The 15,128-nt window shown below is 44.1% G+C and overlaps 1 protein-coding gene across 6 annotated transcripts in view; it reads right to left on the reverse strand.

The window, feature by feature from the left end:
* Nucleotides 1–6,452: 6,452 nt before the first annotated feature.
* Uimc1 (ubiquitin interaction motif containing 1) overlaps nt 6,453–15,128 on the reverse strand; it is a 72,140-nt gene continuing 63,464 nt past the window's right edge. For 5 of the 6 annotated variants that reach the window (XM_060372717.1, XM_060372715.1, XM_060372719.1 and 2 more), the window contains 4 exons: nt 12,657–12,834; nt 8,635–8,698; nt 7,628–7,670; nt 6,453–6,919 (listed from right to left, as the gene is read on the reverse strand). In XM_060372717.1, the coding sequence (XP_060228700.1) occupies nt 6,721–6,919; nt 7,628–7,670; nt 8,635–8,698; nt 12,657–12,834 (484 nt within the window). In that variant the 3' untranslated portion in view covers nt 6,453–6,720. The remainder of the gene's footprint in view (nt 6,920–7,627; nt 7,671–8,634; nt 8,699–12,656; nt 12,835–15,128) is intronic. The other variant, XM_060372718.1, reaches the window with a different exon arrangement.

Raw genomic sequence — 15,128 nt, forward strand, 5'->3', positions numbered from 1 at the left:
TTCAGCCACCACGTAACAGACATGCTAATCTAGGAAAGGACACTTCCCTACAGAATGGGCAGGACTATGGCACAAACAGCCAAGATGATCACAGGAAGTCGAAGGCCCCCACTGGGCTAAGGATTCCAATATTCTGTCTGCGACGCTGGGAGCTGTTTGTTTTGTGAGCACGATGTTTTGAAGTGCTAAGTTCTTGAAGAAGTAGAGACCAGCCTGGAAATACGCGGTTGCAATAGGCCATGTGTCAAAGTGTGGTAAGGGAGAAGTATGCAAGATGCGCTGTGGGGACCGAAGAGGAAGGAGGGGCCGTCAAGACTGTGCAGGAGAGTGGGCAGGGCATGCAAAGAGGGCGCTATGCAGCCAAGAGCCACGCGTGCAGGGCCTCTCAGGACCTCAGGAAGAGGCCCACAGGTGGGGCATGGCAGAAGAGGTGACAGCCAGGCCAAGGGGGTCCAGCCTTTAGTCTGTAAGGCAAGTTGGGCTGGGCACTTTGTCCAGAGGTCTCTCCTTCTGAAGATGAGGTTCCTAAGCTTCTGTGGATATTCTGGTCACTACACTGCTGACTACTTTCCTGAAATATAATCTTGGGGCACCAATAGAGGAAACTAGGCACACCGCAACAATCTTCTCTGTAGCCACAGTTTCTGCGTGTGTTCAGCCACTCCCAAGTAGCAGTGAAAGAAATGAGTAATAATGGAAAGCAGTGTGCATGAGGGAGAGAGACAGCTAAAGTGGTCCAGTGACCTCAAGGATTCTCTTCTGGGTAAAAGAATTTGGGCAGAGTCAAGAGATATGCATATTTAGTAGTCTTAGTCCACCCATCATCCTCAGCTCTTACGGGCAAGGTAGCTTGCTAAGCTGTCCTATCACTCAAAGACAAGTCTGGATGTCATAGTCATTACTTGAGAGGGAGGTACTACCCTAAGAGATTTTACTCTTCTGAGTACGAGATGACGAAAGGTTTAGAACAATGACTTCATTTCTGCCTTGAAGAGACTGGTTAGGGAGACACACCTTCTTTGATTAATTAGCACGCCCATGCAGAGTAAGCAGGAGTCAGACACGAGGGCTAACAAGCAGCTTCGAGGGACCTGTCACAGCTCAGCGAAGTGGTAGGCACCCTGAAACCTAAGGCTACTTAGAGCCATGCTATTACCCACGTGGTGAAGGCCTCCACAGGGCACAGGGGAGCAGAGGCAGCTTTGATGTGATTAGACCTAAAACATGGCAGGCGTAGCCCTACCGCAGTTTACTGGGTACCAACCAGACATATGGGCTGTGAAAGACAGGGAAGTCAAGAATAACGCTGGGGCACGCAGACTGTCCATCATCTACGACACGGCACCGTGCTGAGTCTGAGGCTCCAGGCCCTTAACTCTGTTGAGCAACAGTATTGGAACTGAAAGTGAAAGGACCAGGCCTGACCCTCCCAAAAGTCACCAGTTCCAGGAACAAGACCATAAAATCCCCCACTCAAGACACAGCCTGGAGATAACCGAAAGAGTGGGAAGCTATCTTATCTCAGGGTGGGGAGTCTGTGCTGGGCAGCCTTATCTTGTTGTAAATGTGGCACAGGACTGCTGCCCACTGACCATCTGGATGCAAGCCAGTCGGGAGTTGACCCTTGTAACTTCCCGACACCCACCAATGAGCTTTTAGATGCTCACTAGAATTCTAGTTTCCTAGAGAAGGCCTGTGTGCCTTTGTCTGGGGTGGCCCACCCCTGCATGCAGGCTTGTCAATTGCTTATGTGAGTGGTGTTCTCCGTGCGGCAATTCTTAACATGAGCTGTGACTCATGACAGCTGCCGTTCTAGAGTCAGCACGAGCCTGTGCTCCCGGAAGTTGTTTTCATGACTCCGTGTTTGTGATTCTCAAAGTCCTGCTTTCGTTTCACCAGGAAGTGGGTGGCCTGGCTCTACTCGCATTGACCTTCTAAGTCAAGCCAGTGAAAGAGGAGCTGCTGGATCTGAGGTCTGCAAACGTTGGGTCCAGTCCTGTCCGTGGCTGAGGCGGAGCACTTGGCAGACACCATGGCCGCTGGCCAATCCTGACAAGGTTCCCTCAGCACCTCTTAGTGCGGTCTGTAGCCATCCAGAAAGGACTACAGAATGGGGGAGCCGAGCATGTCAAAACTACAGTCACTGCTGGACCGGAAGGCCAGGTGCTCCCTTCTTGAGCTTGCTCCTCTCAGCCTTCGATACCACAGCCAGCTCTTCATCATCATCTGAACCTTTTATGCTCTCTCACAGGTGCTGCACTGCTTCAGTTGTGTCTCTGTTCCTGTTCATGTGTCATAAAGACGTACCGATGCCAGTGGCCTCTCCAACCTTTATCTACTCCTCCCTCATCTTTAAATTGCAGTTATCAGCAACAGTGGGACACCTCCCCCACCCCCAAAACTCTGGCCCCAGCGGGGAGCCAGCCTACTGTAGTCATTCAACCCTGTGTTTACCTCAGCTGCTGTGAACGCTCCCATTTCTTACACACCCTCAGAGCCTTGGAACTATGTTCTAGATCTGAGATGGAGGAAGTATCAGTTAATTTTTGCTAAACTGGAGGGCCCTCCCTCAACCTCAACAGTCTAGGGCTTTTCAAACAGCAAGTAAGTACCTTCTGCCCTACTTCTGGTGCACGTGCTTTCAGCACTCTTCTGGAGCATCCATGGTACTCCATCTTCCCACTGGTGATCACCAACTTTCCATCGATTTACTTCCTGCCTTCTTCTCTCCCCAATGCCCATTGGCTAAAATCAACCCAAAGCCAAAGCTGCCTTGCCTCATGGGTGGGAAGCCATCCATCTGTGGCTCAATGGGAGAGCAGAGACAGTACAGGCAGTCTAAATTTTGGTATCCAAAAGACCTGTGTTCAAACTCAACCCATTTTCCCAACTGACTTGTGAAACATCCCCACTTTGCTGAGTCTAAGGTTCAGGCAGGTTTTTGTTGTTCTCTATTACTGTGTACGTGTTGAGGGTATAGGGGCTGATCTATGGCACGGTGAACGGAGAGATCAGAGGACTTTGTGGACTGGACCTAGGTCATTATACTTGTGCAGCACGCACTTTACCTGCTGGGCCATCTTCTGGCCCTGAAATCTCTGTGTATAAAACACGTAATTTCAGCCAGATGCAGTGGTGCGCACCTGGAATCCCGGCACCTGGGGAGGCAGAGGCAGGCAGGCAGTTCTCTATGAGTTCTAGACCAGCCTGGTCTACAAAATGAGTCCAGGACAGCCAAGGCTACACAGAGAAACCCCGTCTTGGAAAAACAAACAGAAAACATAGTTTCTCCACAGGATTTGCTTTAGCCCTGTAAACATGGAAGAGATCAGCCTTGCTGTAAGTTTATAGGATACCTACCAGCCATACAGGCAGTAAAGGACAAAAAAGTAGATGATGCTGGACTGGGCATCCTGCCAGCCAGGCATTAGTCTCTCAGTTGTTTTGCTAAAGTAAATAGGATGTGTAAGTTCCCCTTTATTTCATGCTTATGATAAATGCTCCCAGACTCCCCGGGTCTACTTCCGGGTGACCCAGTGTTTATCTTTCCTGAGACGGTTTCTCTCTACTCAGCCCTGGATGTCCTAGAACTCAACTGTGGCGATCAGGCTGACCTTAAACTTCTGACACCCACCTGCCTCTGCCTCCCCAGTGCTGGGATTAAAGATTTGTGCCAACAGCCTCAGGTTTTTATCTTTTTAAGTAGACTCAAGATGTCTACTTCCTGGGTGGATTCCCCAGTTAGACATAACCACATACTACATTTCAGAAGGTTCCAAACGGGGCTGGGATTAGGGGCTGAGAATGAGGCAGACAGACTGCTGGGTGTAGAATCCTCTCAGTCTCATGAACGTGCTAGCCCTGCACTTATGTACATGAGCCTGAGCTCATGCCTAGTCATGAGGGGTTCAAAAGGCAGATAGTAAGAAAGCAGCCGGGACAGTATGTGTTTAGGCAGTTATGGGCGCGATGGTTCTAGATCTACAGGATCCCTGAGAGAATGGTAGTGTGTATCAGGTGTTCTACCCAAGACTGAAGAAAATGAGTTACTTGCATACTCCAGCTTTTACTTCCCTTGGCCAGGTGCTGTACCAGAGCACTGGTTCTCGGCACTCCCAGCTTGTGCCAACATAAGGCAAGGGGCACCTCCTCACAGTTACAAACGTTTGCAAAAAAAGCCCTCTGAGCAGCCTAGAGAAGGCAAGTGCCCAGGGAAGCTGGACGGGCACAGGCTCTGACAAAGGGCTCTGGGAAGGACAAAAGAAGGTTCACAGCTATCATGTTGTTAGACAGAGGTCTCTCCCTCCTCTGGCTTACAGCAATAGTTAAAGTTCATGGAGCTTTAAAATTCTCCGTGAGCTAGTAATCCTTTCGAACTGCCAAAAGACCCCAGGAGAGCCAACTGTCTAAGACCAGGCTGGCTGTGGCTCGTGGGTCTCGGGTAGATACCCAGTGTGCTCACTCCTCAGACACACGCCTCCTCTTGCAGCTGAAGATGGCCTCTCTGGCCCTTCCACCCCTCACTGCAATACTAAACACACAAAAATGCTGTAACATCAGCAACAGTTGCTGCCACCTACATATTCGCAGCAAATGTGTTTAGAGTCTTTAGAAACATTTTGTCAATGCTTAAAATACATTTTTTTTCTTTTTACAGACAAGCAAGCTAAGTTGCAGAGAGGCTAACCTGGGTCAGAAGCAGGGTACACACCTGGGTTGGTCCGATATCATCTTCACTTATCTCTTCATCCTTTGACTAATGCACCTCCTGTCAGACAACGAAGACTGGACAAGCAACAGCCCCCATTGAAGGCAGCTGTAGGAGTTTTGAGTCTTCCCTTTCTTGAGCCCCATTCAGGCTGAGAATTCCTGGTCTAGCTAATCCATACCCTTAGCCAATGGCCTACATTCTCCAGAGCTGCTCAGCTTTAAGCTAGTCTCTCTTTAGAAGCCGTTTTTTCCCTTGACATCATATATAGAAATACAAACCATACCATTTATAGAGATCTACCTCCCAAATGGCCACGTAATGAGAGAGGGTTATACTGATGGAATATATCTGGTACAATTTCTTTGGAAGGAAAAGAAAAATCGTCAATACTGATGTCAAAAGTATAACATTTTCCTTAGAAAGGAAGATTCCATGGCTGTGGTCTCACTGCCATGGACAGAATGCTTTTTACACGTTCCTCTTGATCTGTTTCCTTATCTGAAAGTTGGTTATAACAAGTTTTTATGAGGCTCAAATGATGATACAAGTATTGGCTGGACTATGGTGATTGATCAAAAAATAAGAGACATTATATATGCTGCTGGTCACAGTGTCGACTTCTTCAGAAGCAAGACATCATCTGTGGTGAAGTACAGGTATTTTCCTTCCTGATGCTAACTCAAGAGATTTTGTAGAAAGGACATGACATAGTGCCTTAGTGACTACACTGGTCTTCTAACCAAGCTGCCTATGAATGTCCCAGCGTGATACACATCTCATTTTCATTTTACAACAAAAAGATAAGACAGCTTTAGGTTAAGTCAGAAGTTAGTCATCCGAGTTGTATATTAACTTATCCTGGTCTAAGAATACTGGTCAACACCCACCTCCTACGGCCTCTTTCATTAAACTGTCAGCTAGGGCCAAAGCTGGCTCTTTCGCACCGTGGCTTTACTGCTTCCTTGGGTAGTTCCTCTACCTGGTCTCTCCCCTGGAGACCACCGGGGCGACACGGATAAGCCACATGGCTGCTCCGCACTGTACAAGCGGGAACACTAGAGAGTGCTCTGCTCTAGTGCTGCCACCACACCGGAGTGCCGCCGCCACACGGCCCTCGGCATCAAAGGAGACACTTCTGGTTTAAACCGGTAACTCTGCCCGCTACATCCACTGGCAAATCTACTTTGAAGAAAAAAAAATGCATAGAAACTAATACAACGATGTTCACCTTAAAATTCCAGGGGAAGAATGGCAGGTCACATTTCTATAAGGTCATAGGAGGTCATAGGTCCTCGCTGAAAATCCTTAACTGGGTGAATACAGCAAGATGAATTTACACTGAATGAAAGCAGTGGGACTCGGTACCTTTGGCACATCCAATGACGCTGGGTTCAGTCAATGTTCAGAACTGGACAATGAAATTTAAATGATCGTGAATAGTATGTCAAAGATTGGTTGGTGGGTTGGTTTTTCAAGACAGAGTTTCTCTCTGTAGCCTTGGCGTTCTGGAACTCACTCTGTAGACCAGGCCAGCCTCAATTCAGAGATCCACTTGTCTCTACCTCCAGAGTGCTGGGATCAAAAGCACGTGCCACCACTGCCTGGCTTAGTATGTCAAAGATTAGGAATGAAATTCACTCAGGAACACAGAGCTTGCAAGTGAAAAAGTACCTCTCTCAGTTAAAATATCTCCACCCCAAATCTTATGACAGAATTTAAAAAAAAACAAACAAAAACTCCATTTATTGAAATAAGATTTTATACAAAGATAGATAAATATATTTAAATTTTAAGTATATGAAAATTCAAACAGACTTTGTAAAACAGAATACTATTCATAGTTGTCTGAATAGATCTTATAAAACATGAAAACCAGGATGCTGAATAGGTGCTGAATGGTGGTGAAAACAGCAGGGCCAAACTCTCACCACAAACTAGAGACCACTATGATTAATGAACATGACCAACCCAACAATAATGGTTCTGGTCAACCACCAATCCCAAGAAATTTAAGATTTTCTCCTTCTTCCTCGGCCTGATTTGGTCCGCGACCGGAAATTGAACTGGTCTTTAAAGTCCACTAAACAATTTGTAGCTTCTGAAACAGGAACAAAAGACTTGATGGGAGACTCAGTTAAGCTGAGCTGTGAGCGGGGACTCTGCATCTCTCTGCTGCAGCCGGCCTCTTCCATCTCTGGTGAGGGCATCCTAGACAGAAAGAGAAACTCAAGTGAGATACATATATTGTGTGTGTTCTGGGGATGCTGAGAATTGAGCCTGGGTCCTGTGGAAGAGTAACCAAGTGCTCTTCACCACTGAGCCATCTCTCCAGTTCCCAGCCTTTAGTTAAAAACCAAGTTCTCTATGTAGACCCAGCTGGCCATGAACTCAGAGATCAATTCACCTCTGCCTCATGTGTACTGGAATTAATGTGTCCCGCCATGCATGACTTCAATATTAACCTGCTAAGCACCAAGTATGAGCTATCATGCACTATAGCGGGGGCTTTACATTATATTAGTACAAATAGTTTCTCTACTATTCTAGCCGTGTAAGTACAACCATTCTGCTTCCACAGATAAGTGTACTGAGTAAATCATGTACCCTAAAGCCATGGAGACATGAAGAAACTGTGGAGTGAGATCCAAATTCCCAAACTGCCCAGAATCTGCTAGAATTCAGGTTTGGATGGAAATAGAAAAGAAGAAGGAACACATGACTCTGCTTACTTTAACGTTAACACGGCTATCCACCCAACGCTCAGGCCGGCTCTAGGAGGACCATGGAGTTAGGGAACCGCATTAGCTCACAGTGCTCTCCACCTTAGCAGTTTAACTCTCACTCGACACAGTTGCGCACTGGCTCACACTTGCCAGAGCGGCTGACGGCTCCACTTCAGGGCACAGCTCATCTTACCTGAGAGGTCTTGCGTCTGAAGAGTTGGGGTTTTTCTCCACGCCTGGAGAGAGAAAAGCACTAACATTAGCAGTCGGGTGTTAGTGCTGCCTGGTGCTTCCCATCAGGCCTATTCAAGTAGCTCACATCTCCAATCCTCAGACCAATGGAATGTGGGCATTAGCATCCAAAGGCTCAGCTGCAGGTGAGCACTTCTGAACAGTCATTTCTGACTAACTCTACTTCAGATCTGGACTCGGGCAGCAAGGACTGCCAGGGGAAGAAGTCTGTCGCCCAACAGAGTCACAACCTGGTGGTCTAGAAGCAGGACCGAACACAGGCTCATTTTACAGTCATCACAAAGCAAAACAGATTTGCTTGGTGGCAATCAACTATTATAACTAGACAATAAACAAAAAGTTACTATTCCATTTGCACTTGGTAAATTTTAACAATAGCAACTAACAGGAACAATGGTACAGACAGCACCTCACGCCCATCAAAAGCCAGGGAATATGTTCAGGGAGTTACTGGATACAATCCTTGCAATCTCTAAGGTTATTTTTTATTTATGTTGTTGATGAATCTACTTTAATGTTCTCTAAATACTAGAGACACAAAAAGGAATAAATTCCTACAATTCCTTAGGAGTGAAGCTAAGACACAAAGCTAAAGGTAGCATAGGAATGGACTGCAAACACCCACAAGAGGCAGCAACAGCTGCATGACTGTCCTTTGAAGGTCCACTTTGTGGCAAGTGTTACTTTCTGCAGTTTGGAGCTGCTCCCTAGTGTAGCAGGCAGCCCAGACTCTAGGCCTCACAAAGCATCACACTGAACACATCACGAGGAAAGACAGGCATCTCCCCACCCTTCCTTAGGAAGAGATGACCTAGAGTAAATCTCAAAGGCTAACTGACTCCAAAAAATCCACTCCTCTATCCCCAACAGTGAGCTGAAGGTCAGCAGCTGCTTTAGTCACGGGAAGGTTTAGACAGAAACCCTGAAAACTGGTCTTGGAGTCCTCACCTGTGGTCTTGTGCTCAGACTGCTCCAAGAGGCTGAGGAGTCGGCCTTGACTGTGGCCTTTTCCCTGCAATAGAGAGAAATGGACAAGAAGGATTACATCATGGAAAAATTTAAAATAAAACTGACTTAGGACAGATCAAATCTTTCCCAGAAGAGAAATGTGGTGACAGAGCTGGGACTAGGTTAGTCTTTTGCTTTGTAACAAATGAGAGTAAATGAGAAAAACAGCAAACTGTAATGAAGAGCAAAGCATATCAGAAACACAACTGTCCAGGCGTGGTGGTGCACACCTTTAACCCCAGTATTCAGCATGCAGAAGCAGGTACATCTCTAAGTTCAAGGGCAGCCTGGGCTACATAGAAAGGTCCAAACCAGTCAACACTACACAGGGAGACCCTATAAGAATGAAGGAAAGAATGAAGGAGAAAGAGAAATAGAAAGAAACTCAAGGATGATTTCAGCCTCAAATAAAATCAGTCCACAAATGACACTGCAGGAGAGCCGCTGGGCTAAGGGATCGTGTGGTGGTTAAGGACATGCTGCTCTTCCAGAGGGCTGGAGATCAATTCCCAACACCCACAGGGCAGCTCACAACTGGCTGTAATTCCAGTTCCAGGGGTTTTAGGCCTCTGGCCTCCTAGGGCACTGCACTCATACACATGCTCTCATACAGACATAGCTAAAACTAATAAAAGTAAATCTAAAAACAGTTTTTGTTCTATATGTTAAATTTGAGATTTTTAAAAACAAAAAGAGAAAGAAAGAAAGAAAGAAAGAAAGAAACGAAGGAAGGAAGGAAGGAAGGAAGGAAGGAAGGAAGGAAGGAGAAAGAAAGAAAGAAAGAAAGAAAGAAAGAAAGAAAGAAAGAAAGAAAGAAAGAAAGAAAGAAGACAGAAAGAAAGGAAGGAAGGAAGGAAGGAAGGAAGGAAGGAAGGAAGGAAGGAAGGAAGGAAGGAAGGAAGGAAGGAAGGAGAAAGAAAGAAGGAAGGAAGGAAGGAAGGAAGGAAGGAAGGAAGGAAGGAAGGAAGGAAGAGAAGCAGTTTTGAGGCAACTCTACAGGTAGCGATGTTAAGATAAATAAACTGGTGGCTTACTGGAGAGCACTAGTTGCTCTTCCACAGAACCCCGGTTCAAGTCCCATCATCCACAATGGGGCTCACAACTGCCTAGGACTCCAGTTTCAGGGGGTCTGATGCCCTCTTTTGAAGTCCATGGGCACCAGGTACACATGTGGTATAGAGAAACATACATTGTGCAAAACACCCATATGCATAATTTTTTTTTTTGGGGGGGGGAGGCTCAAGACAGGGTTTCTCTGTGTAGCCCTGGCTGTCCTGGTCTCATTCTGCAGACCAGGCTGATCTTGAGCTCAGAGATCTCCCTGCCTCTGCCTCCCAGAATGCTAGGATTACAGACGAGCACCACCACACCCAGAGAAATAAAGTTTTTATATCATCTGATTCAGACGTCACTTCCTTCCAGCATGGCAGAGGGTCGCTTGGTTTCCCTGCCCTACTGTGTGTAAGTTCAGTACACTAAAAGTTCTTGAACACACTGTTGCTTCTTGGCCACTAAACCAAGACTTGCTCTTCCTCATCAGAAACCACTTCAGATCCATTTCTCTGCAGACCAGGAACCACACCCTGCAGTTTATAAAACCTAGACACGGAAGAAATTCAGAACTTATTTAACAAGTGTTCCTAGTAGTGGGGACATGAATTCCCTACATTTTCTGAAAAGCAATTTGATGTAATATTTCAAAAGATGTTGAAATATTCACTTACACTTCAGGAAATAACTGGTAGTTCAAAGACATTAATGGCATTTTCCCTCATTTTTAAATTGTTGTCATTCTGGTTTGTTTTTATTGTTATATTGGAGTACTGTAGTTTTATTTTTTAGATAGGGTCTCACTATCTAGCTCAAGTTTGTCTAAACTCACTATGTACCCAGGACTGGTCCTCAAATTCTCACACTTCCTGAGTGCTGGGATTACAGGAGCTTGCCTAAACAGTCTTAGAAATACAGAAAGATTAGGAAAAAAAAATCTAAATGTCAATAATAAGATAATGGGGCTGGAGAGATGGCACAGAGGTTAAGAGCATTGGCTGCTCTTCCAGAAGTCCTGAATTCAATTCCCAGCAACCACATGGTGGCTCATAACCATCTATAATGAAATCTGATGCCCTCTTTGGCGTGAAGGTGTACATGCAAAACACAACCTTGTATATATAACAAATAAATAAATCTTTAAAAAATAATAATAAGATAATGGTTAAGTGACTAGCATACCTCTATATGACACAAACATTAATAAGGAGGCAGGGCTTAGAGTTGCTATGTAGATTAGAATGGCCTCACACTTGTGATCCTCCTCCTGCTTCCTTAGGGCATGATCAATTACACCCAGCTCACAGGAATGTTTTAGAAGGCTAAAAAGAAAGCCAGAGATGTTTGCCAATACAGCAGGGCTTCTTATGCCACTTGGGACCCCTTCTCATCTGAGGAACTTTTACATGACCTTGGATATATATGTATATAAAATCAATGAAGTCAAACATTCACTGACAATAAATCATAATGAGAATTATTGAAGAGCAAATCTTTGAAATATAAAAGCAAATGTGCATACTAATGAAATAGGTATGTCTGTGGTATGGTTTAGTTTTTGTTGTTTTGGTTTTTGAGACAGGGTCTCCTGTAACCCAACTTGGCCTTGAACTTGGTACATAGCTGGGAATGCTGAGCTTCTGATCCTCTCCTGTTTCTACCTCCCAAGTGCTAAAATTATAAGTGTGCATCACCATGCTCAGTACTATATAGTGCAAGGGCTTCATTCATGCTAGGCAATCATTATACCTTCTAAGCCAAACCCCTCGCCCATACTTGTTTATTTTTACATAAGAATTAAATCCTAGAGGAATATTTGGCACTGTGAGAAGCGGAGCATCTTTAGTGCTTCTCAGAGTTGGCTGATATTTTATTATCATCAGTGCTGAGAACACTGCTTCACATAAATGCATACTACAAACTGGCAGGTATATGTTTAGGGCCCTTTCAGAAATTGTTAGAAATTTCTGTCTTAATCCCAAGCCAAAATTTATTACTAATTTTTTAGATAACTCACATCAGCAACTCAAATAACAATTTTAAAAATCAAACATCCTTACAGAACACAACCAAAACACTAATTTGAAGCTGGCTGTCACAAAAATGACTGCTGTGCAAAATCAGGGCCTGAGTTTGGATCCAAAGACAAACGTAAAAAAGCTGGCATGGGGCTGGAGAGATGGCTCAGAGGCTAAGAGCACTGGCTGTTCTTCCAGAGGTCCTGAGTTCAATTCCCAGCAACCACATGGTGGCTCAAACCATCTATAATGAGATCTGATGCCCTCTTCTGACCTGTAGGCATACATGCATAAATAATAAATAAATAATTTAAAAAAAAAAAAAAAGCTGGCATGATCCCAAAGAGCTATAGCCCTAGCATGAGGGTGGGAAGAGATAAAGGCAGATTCCCAGAGCTAACTGGCCAGCCAGTCTAACTGGTCAGTGAACACCAGGTTTGGTGAGAGATCTTGTCCCAAAAGATAAGTTGGGCACCTGTCATTTGCATGGTTACTTGGATGGTAAGATAATATTAAAAGCTTTGGTTTCCATAATTAAACCATTATGTTTCTATCAGAGTAAAAAACTTTATATGTCCGGTAAAAAGCATAGCAATTAATAACTTCCATAGTATTGGATCTGAGTAGAGGCATTTCAGAGGCTTGACCTACAAGCCCTAAATCCAGCGAGAGATCCTGTCTCAAAATAGGTGGATGACTCCCGAGGAATAATGCCCAAGTCTGACCTCTGGCCTCCATCCATATAATCCAACTATGCATACACATATACACACAAACCTCACTTTTACAAGCACAAACTTTATATCAAGATAAACACTAAAGAGGGAAGGAGGGTGAGGGAAGGGGAAAGGCCAGAACAGAGCTGTGGCTGTTCCTCAAACCTGGCTCACATACCTTTGACTTCCTTAGTCGCTGCTGCTGTCTGCCTTCCACAGCTGCACACATTCCTCGCCTCCTACTTTCTTCAGTCCCGTCTCCTCCATTCACCCTTGCAAGCTGGAGACAGGCCTCTACATGACTCTGGTACTCTCCAAGCGGGACCAGGGACTTACACAGATAACACTTTTCCTTCCTGGGTAATCAGAAGATGGGGAGGGGGGTGGAGAGGCAATTTTAAGATTTGTTTTTGCCTCTGGGCTCTTGGAATGTTTCAAATTGTCTTTTTATATCTCAAAAATGTCTGCAGAGGAGACTTGTCAACCCATGCAGATTCACTCAGTGGGATCACCAATAAAACCAAGCCTGTGCCAAGCCCGTGGCCCAAGTGATTAGCAGTTCCCGCTGTTCCCTTGTGCCCTGCTGCTGCAGCAGTGGGAAGGTAATGAAATCAGCTCTTCTAACTATCTCAAGCAATTCTGATGGCTCCTCAGACATCAACAGTCTGTCAAACCCTTCTGAAATTAAGTGTCATCATTCCTTCAAAGGCAAGTTAAAATTTCGACAGAAAAGGGAGCACTGAAAGCATTAAATCAATAATGACAGTTTTATCATAGTGGATGAATTTGTTTGATAGCAAATCAAATCTGTCTATATGCTAACTCCCTTAACTCTATAACCTGACACATGAACTATGAAGTTACTAAAACATGTGGCTCTGCCAGAAGCTTTTGCATATAACATAGTTATTTTCATCTTTTTATGACAAAATCATTTGGAGAAAGTATCGATGAGAACACGGCTATAGGAGTTGGTGAAGAACACTTGTTAACTACCTTCTCTGTGGCCAGCACCTTTCCACATAACGTCTCAGTTCTTCAGCCCCAAGCTGCGGACAGCTAATTAATATCAAAACTCACAGCAGATTCATCGTAAACTTGCTTCATTGAAACATGCTATCTTAAACTTCCTTTTCTGACCATTACTACTCAGGAACTATGGTAAAAAAAAAAAAAACAAACAAAACAAACAAACAGCTCTGTGGAAGATTTTCTTTAAAGGACATTAAATTAACAAAAATAATATCTCATACTACTCAATTATCTGCTAGAATGCAAGTAAAACACTACCTCATGAGAGAAGTTAGATTAGTATGTGTTCAATTAATGTAAAAGCATTACTAATTCTTAGTACTAGATTAGGACAAAAGTAATTTTTTCTGCAGTGTTGAAATTTGTCATTTGATACTAAAATACTTTAACTAAATGTTGTTATGCTATATACATCATTTTAATGTACATTTTATGGATTTTTTGGTAATGACATATTATTTGCTGTTTATATTTACTGTATAATATGGAAATGAGATGAAACAAAAAGCAAATTAGAACAGTTTTTTTTAAAGATTTATTTATTTATTATGCATACAATGTGTGTTTGCATGTACACCTGCACGCCAAAAGAGGGCGCCAGATTTCATTATAGATGTCTGTGAGCCACCATGTGGTTGCTGGGAATTGAACTCATGACCTCTGGAAGAGCAGCCAGTGCTCTTAACCTCTGAGCTATCTCTCTAGCCCAAACAGTTTTTTAATTTGGTAAAACAGCACTTTGCAACATCAACAGAAACTGATAATGAGTACGTAGTGCCACGGTGGTTCAAAGTGGTCTGAAAGAAGACAAGAGCCTTGAAGGGAAGGAGGTTAGTGGCCAGCCACAGGAAGCTGACAATGAGCAACAGAGAGCACTCACTGAAGCTGACTCTCTTATTTGACTCAACAAGTTGCCAAAGAAATAAATATGAACCATGCAAGTTGTTGAAGCATTTGAAGCCAAATTAAGTTTGGTAAGTGCCTCGTAACTGAGTCAGAAAAAAAAAGTTAGTTGTTCTGAATCATCACTCTTCTTACTCTATAAAACAACAAACCATTTCTTTTTTTTTAATAATTTATTTATTCATTATTTATACAGTACTCTGCCTGCACATATATCTGATGGTTATGAGCCACTGAGTGGTTGCTGGAAATTGAACTCAGGACTCTGGAAGAGCAGACAGTGCTATTAACAACTAATCCATCTCTCCAGCCCCCAGCAAACCATTTCAGCTCCCAACAAAACATTAAGACTGTAACATGCAACAAAAAGTCAGTTGTACATGACAATGAGTGATGACCAGCTCAGTGGCTAGACCAATGGTTCCAAAGCATTTCCCAAAGCCAAGTTTAACCAAAACAAGGTCACAGTCACTCTTTGGTAGTCTGCTGTTGGTCTTACCCACTGTAGCTTCTGAATGCAATGAGATCACTATGTCTGAGATTTTGTGCTCAGCAAATTAATGAGATGCAGTGCTGCAACCTGGGATGCCTGCAGCCAGCACTGGTTAACGGAAAGAGCCCAAATTTATCTTTATTACAGCAGACCACACACTGTACAACCAACACTTCAAAAGTTGAACAAACTGGGCTATGAAATTCTGCTTTATTTGTTTAT

Source organism: Meriones unguiculatus, chromosome 19 (assembly GCF_030254825.1).
Source record: "Meriones unguiculatus strain TT.TT164.6M chromosome 19, Bangor_MerUng_6.1, whole genome shotgun sequence".
NCBI classification, from domain to species: Eukaryota; Metazoa; Chordata; class Mammalia; order Rodentia; family Muridae; genus Meriones; species Meriones unguiculatus.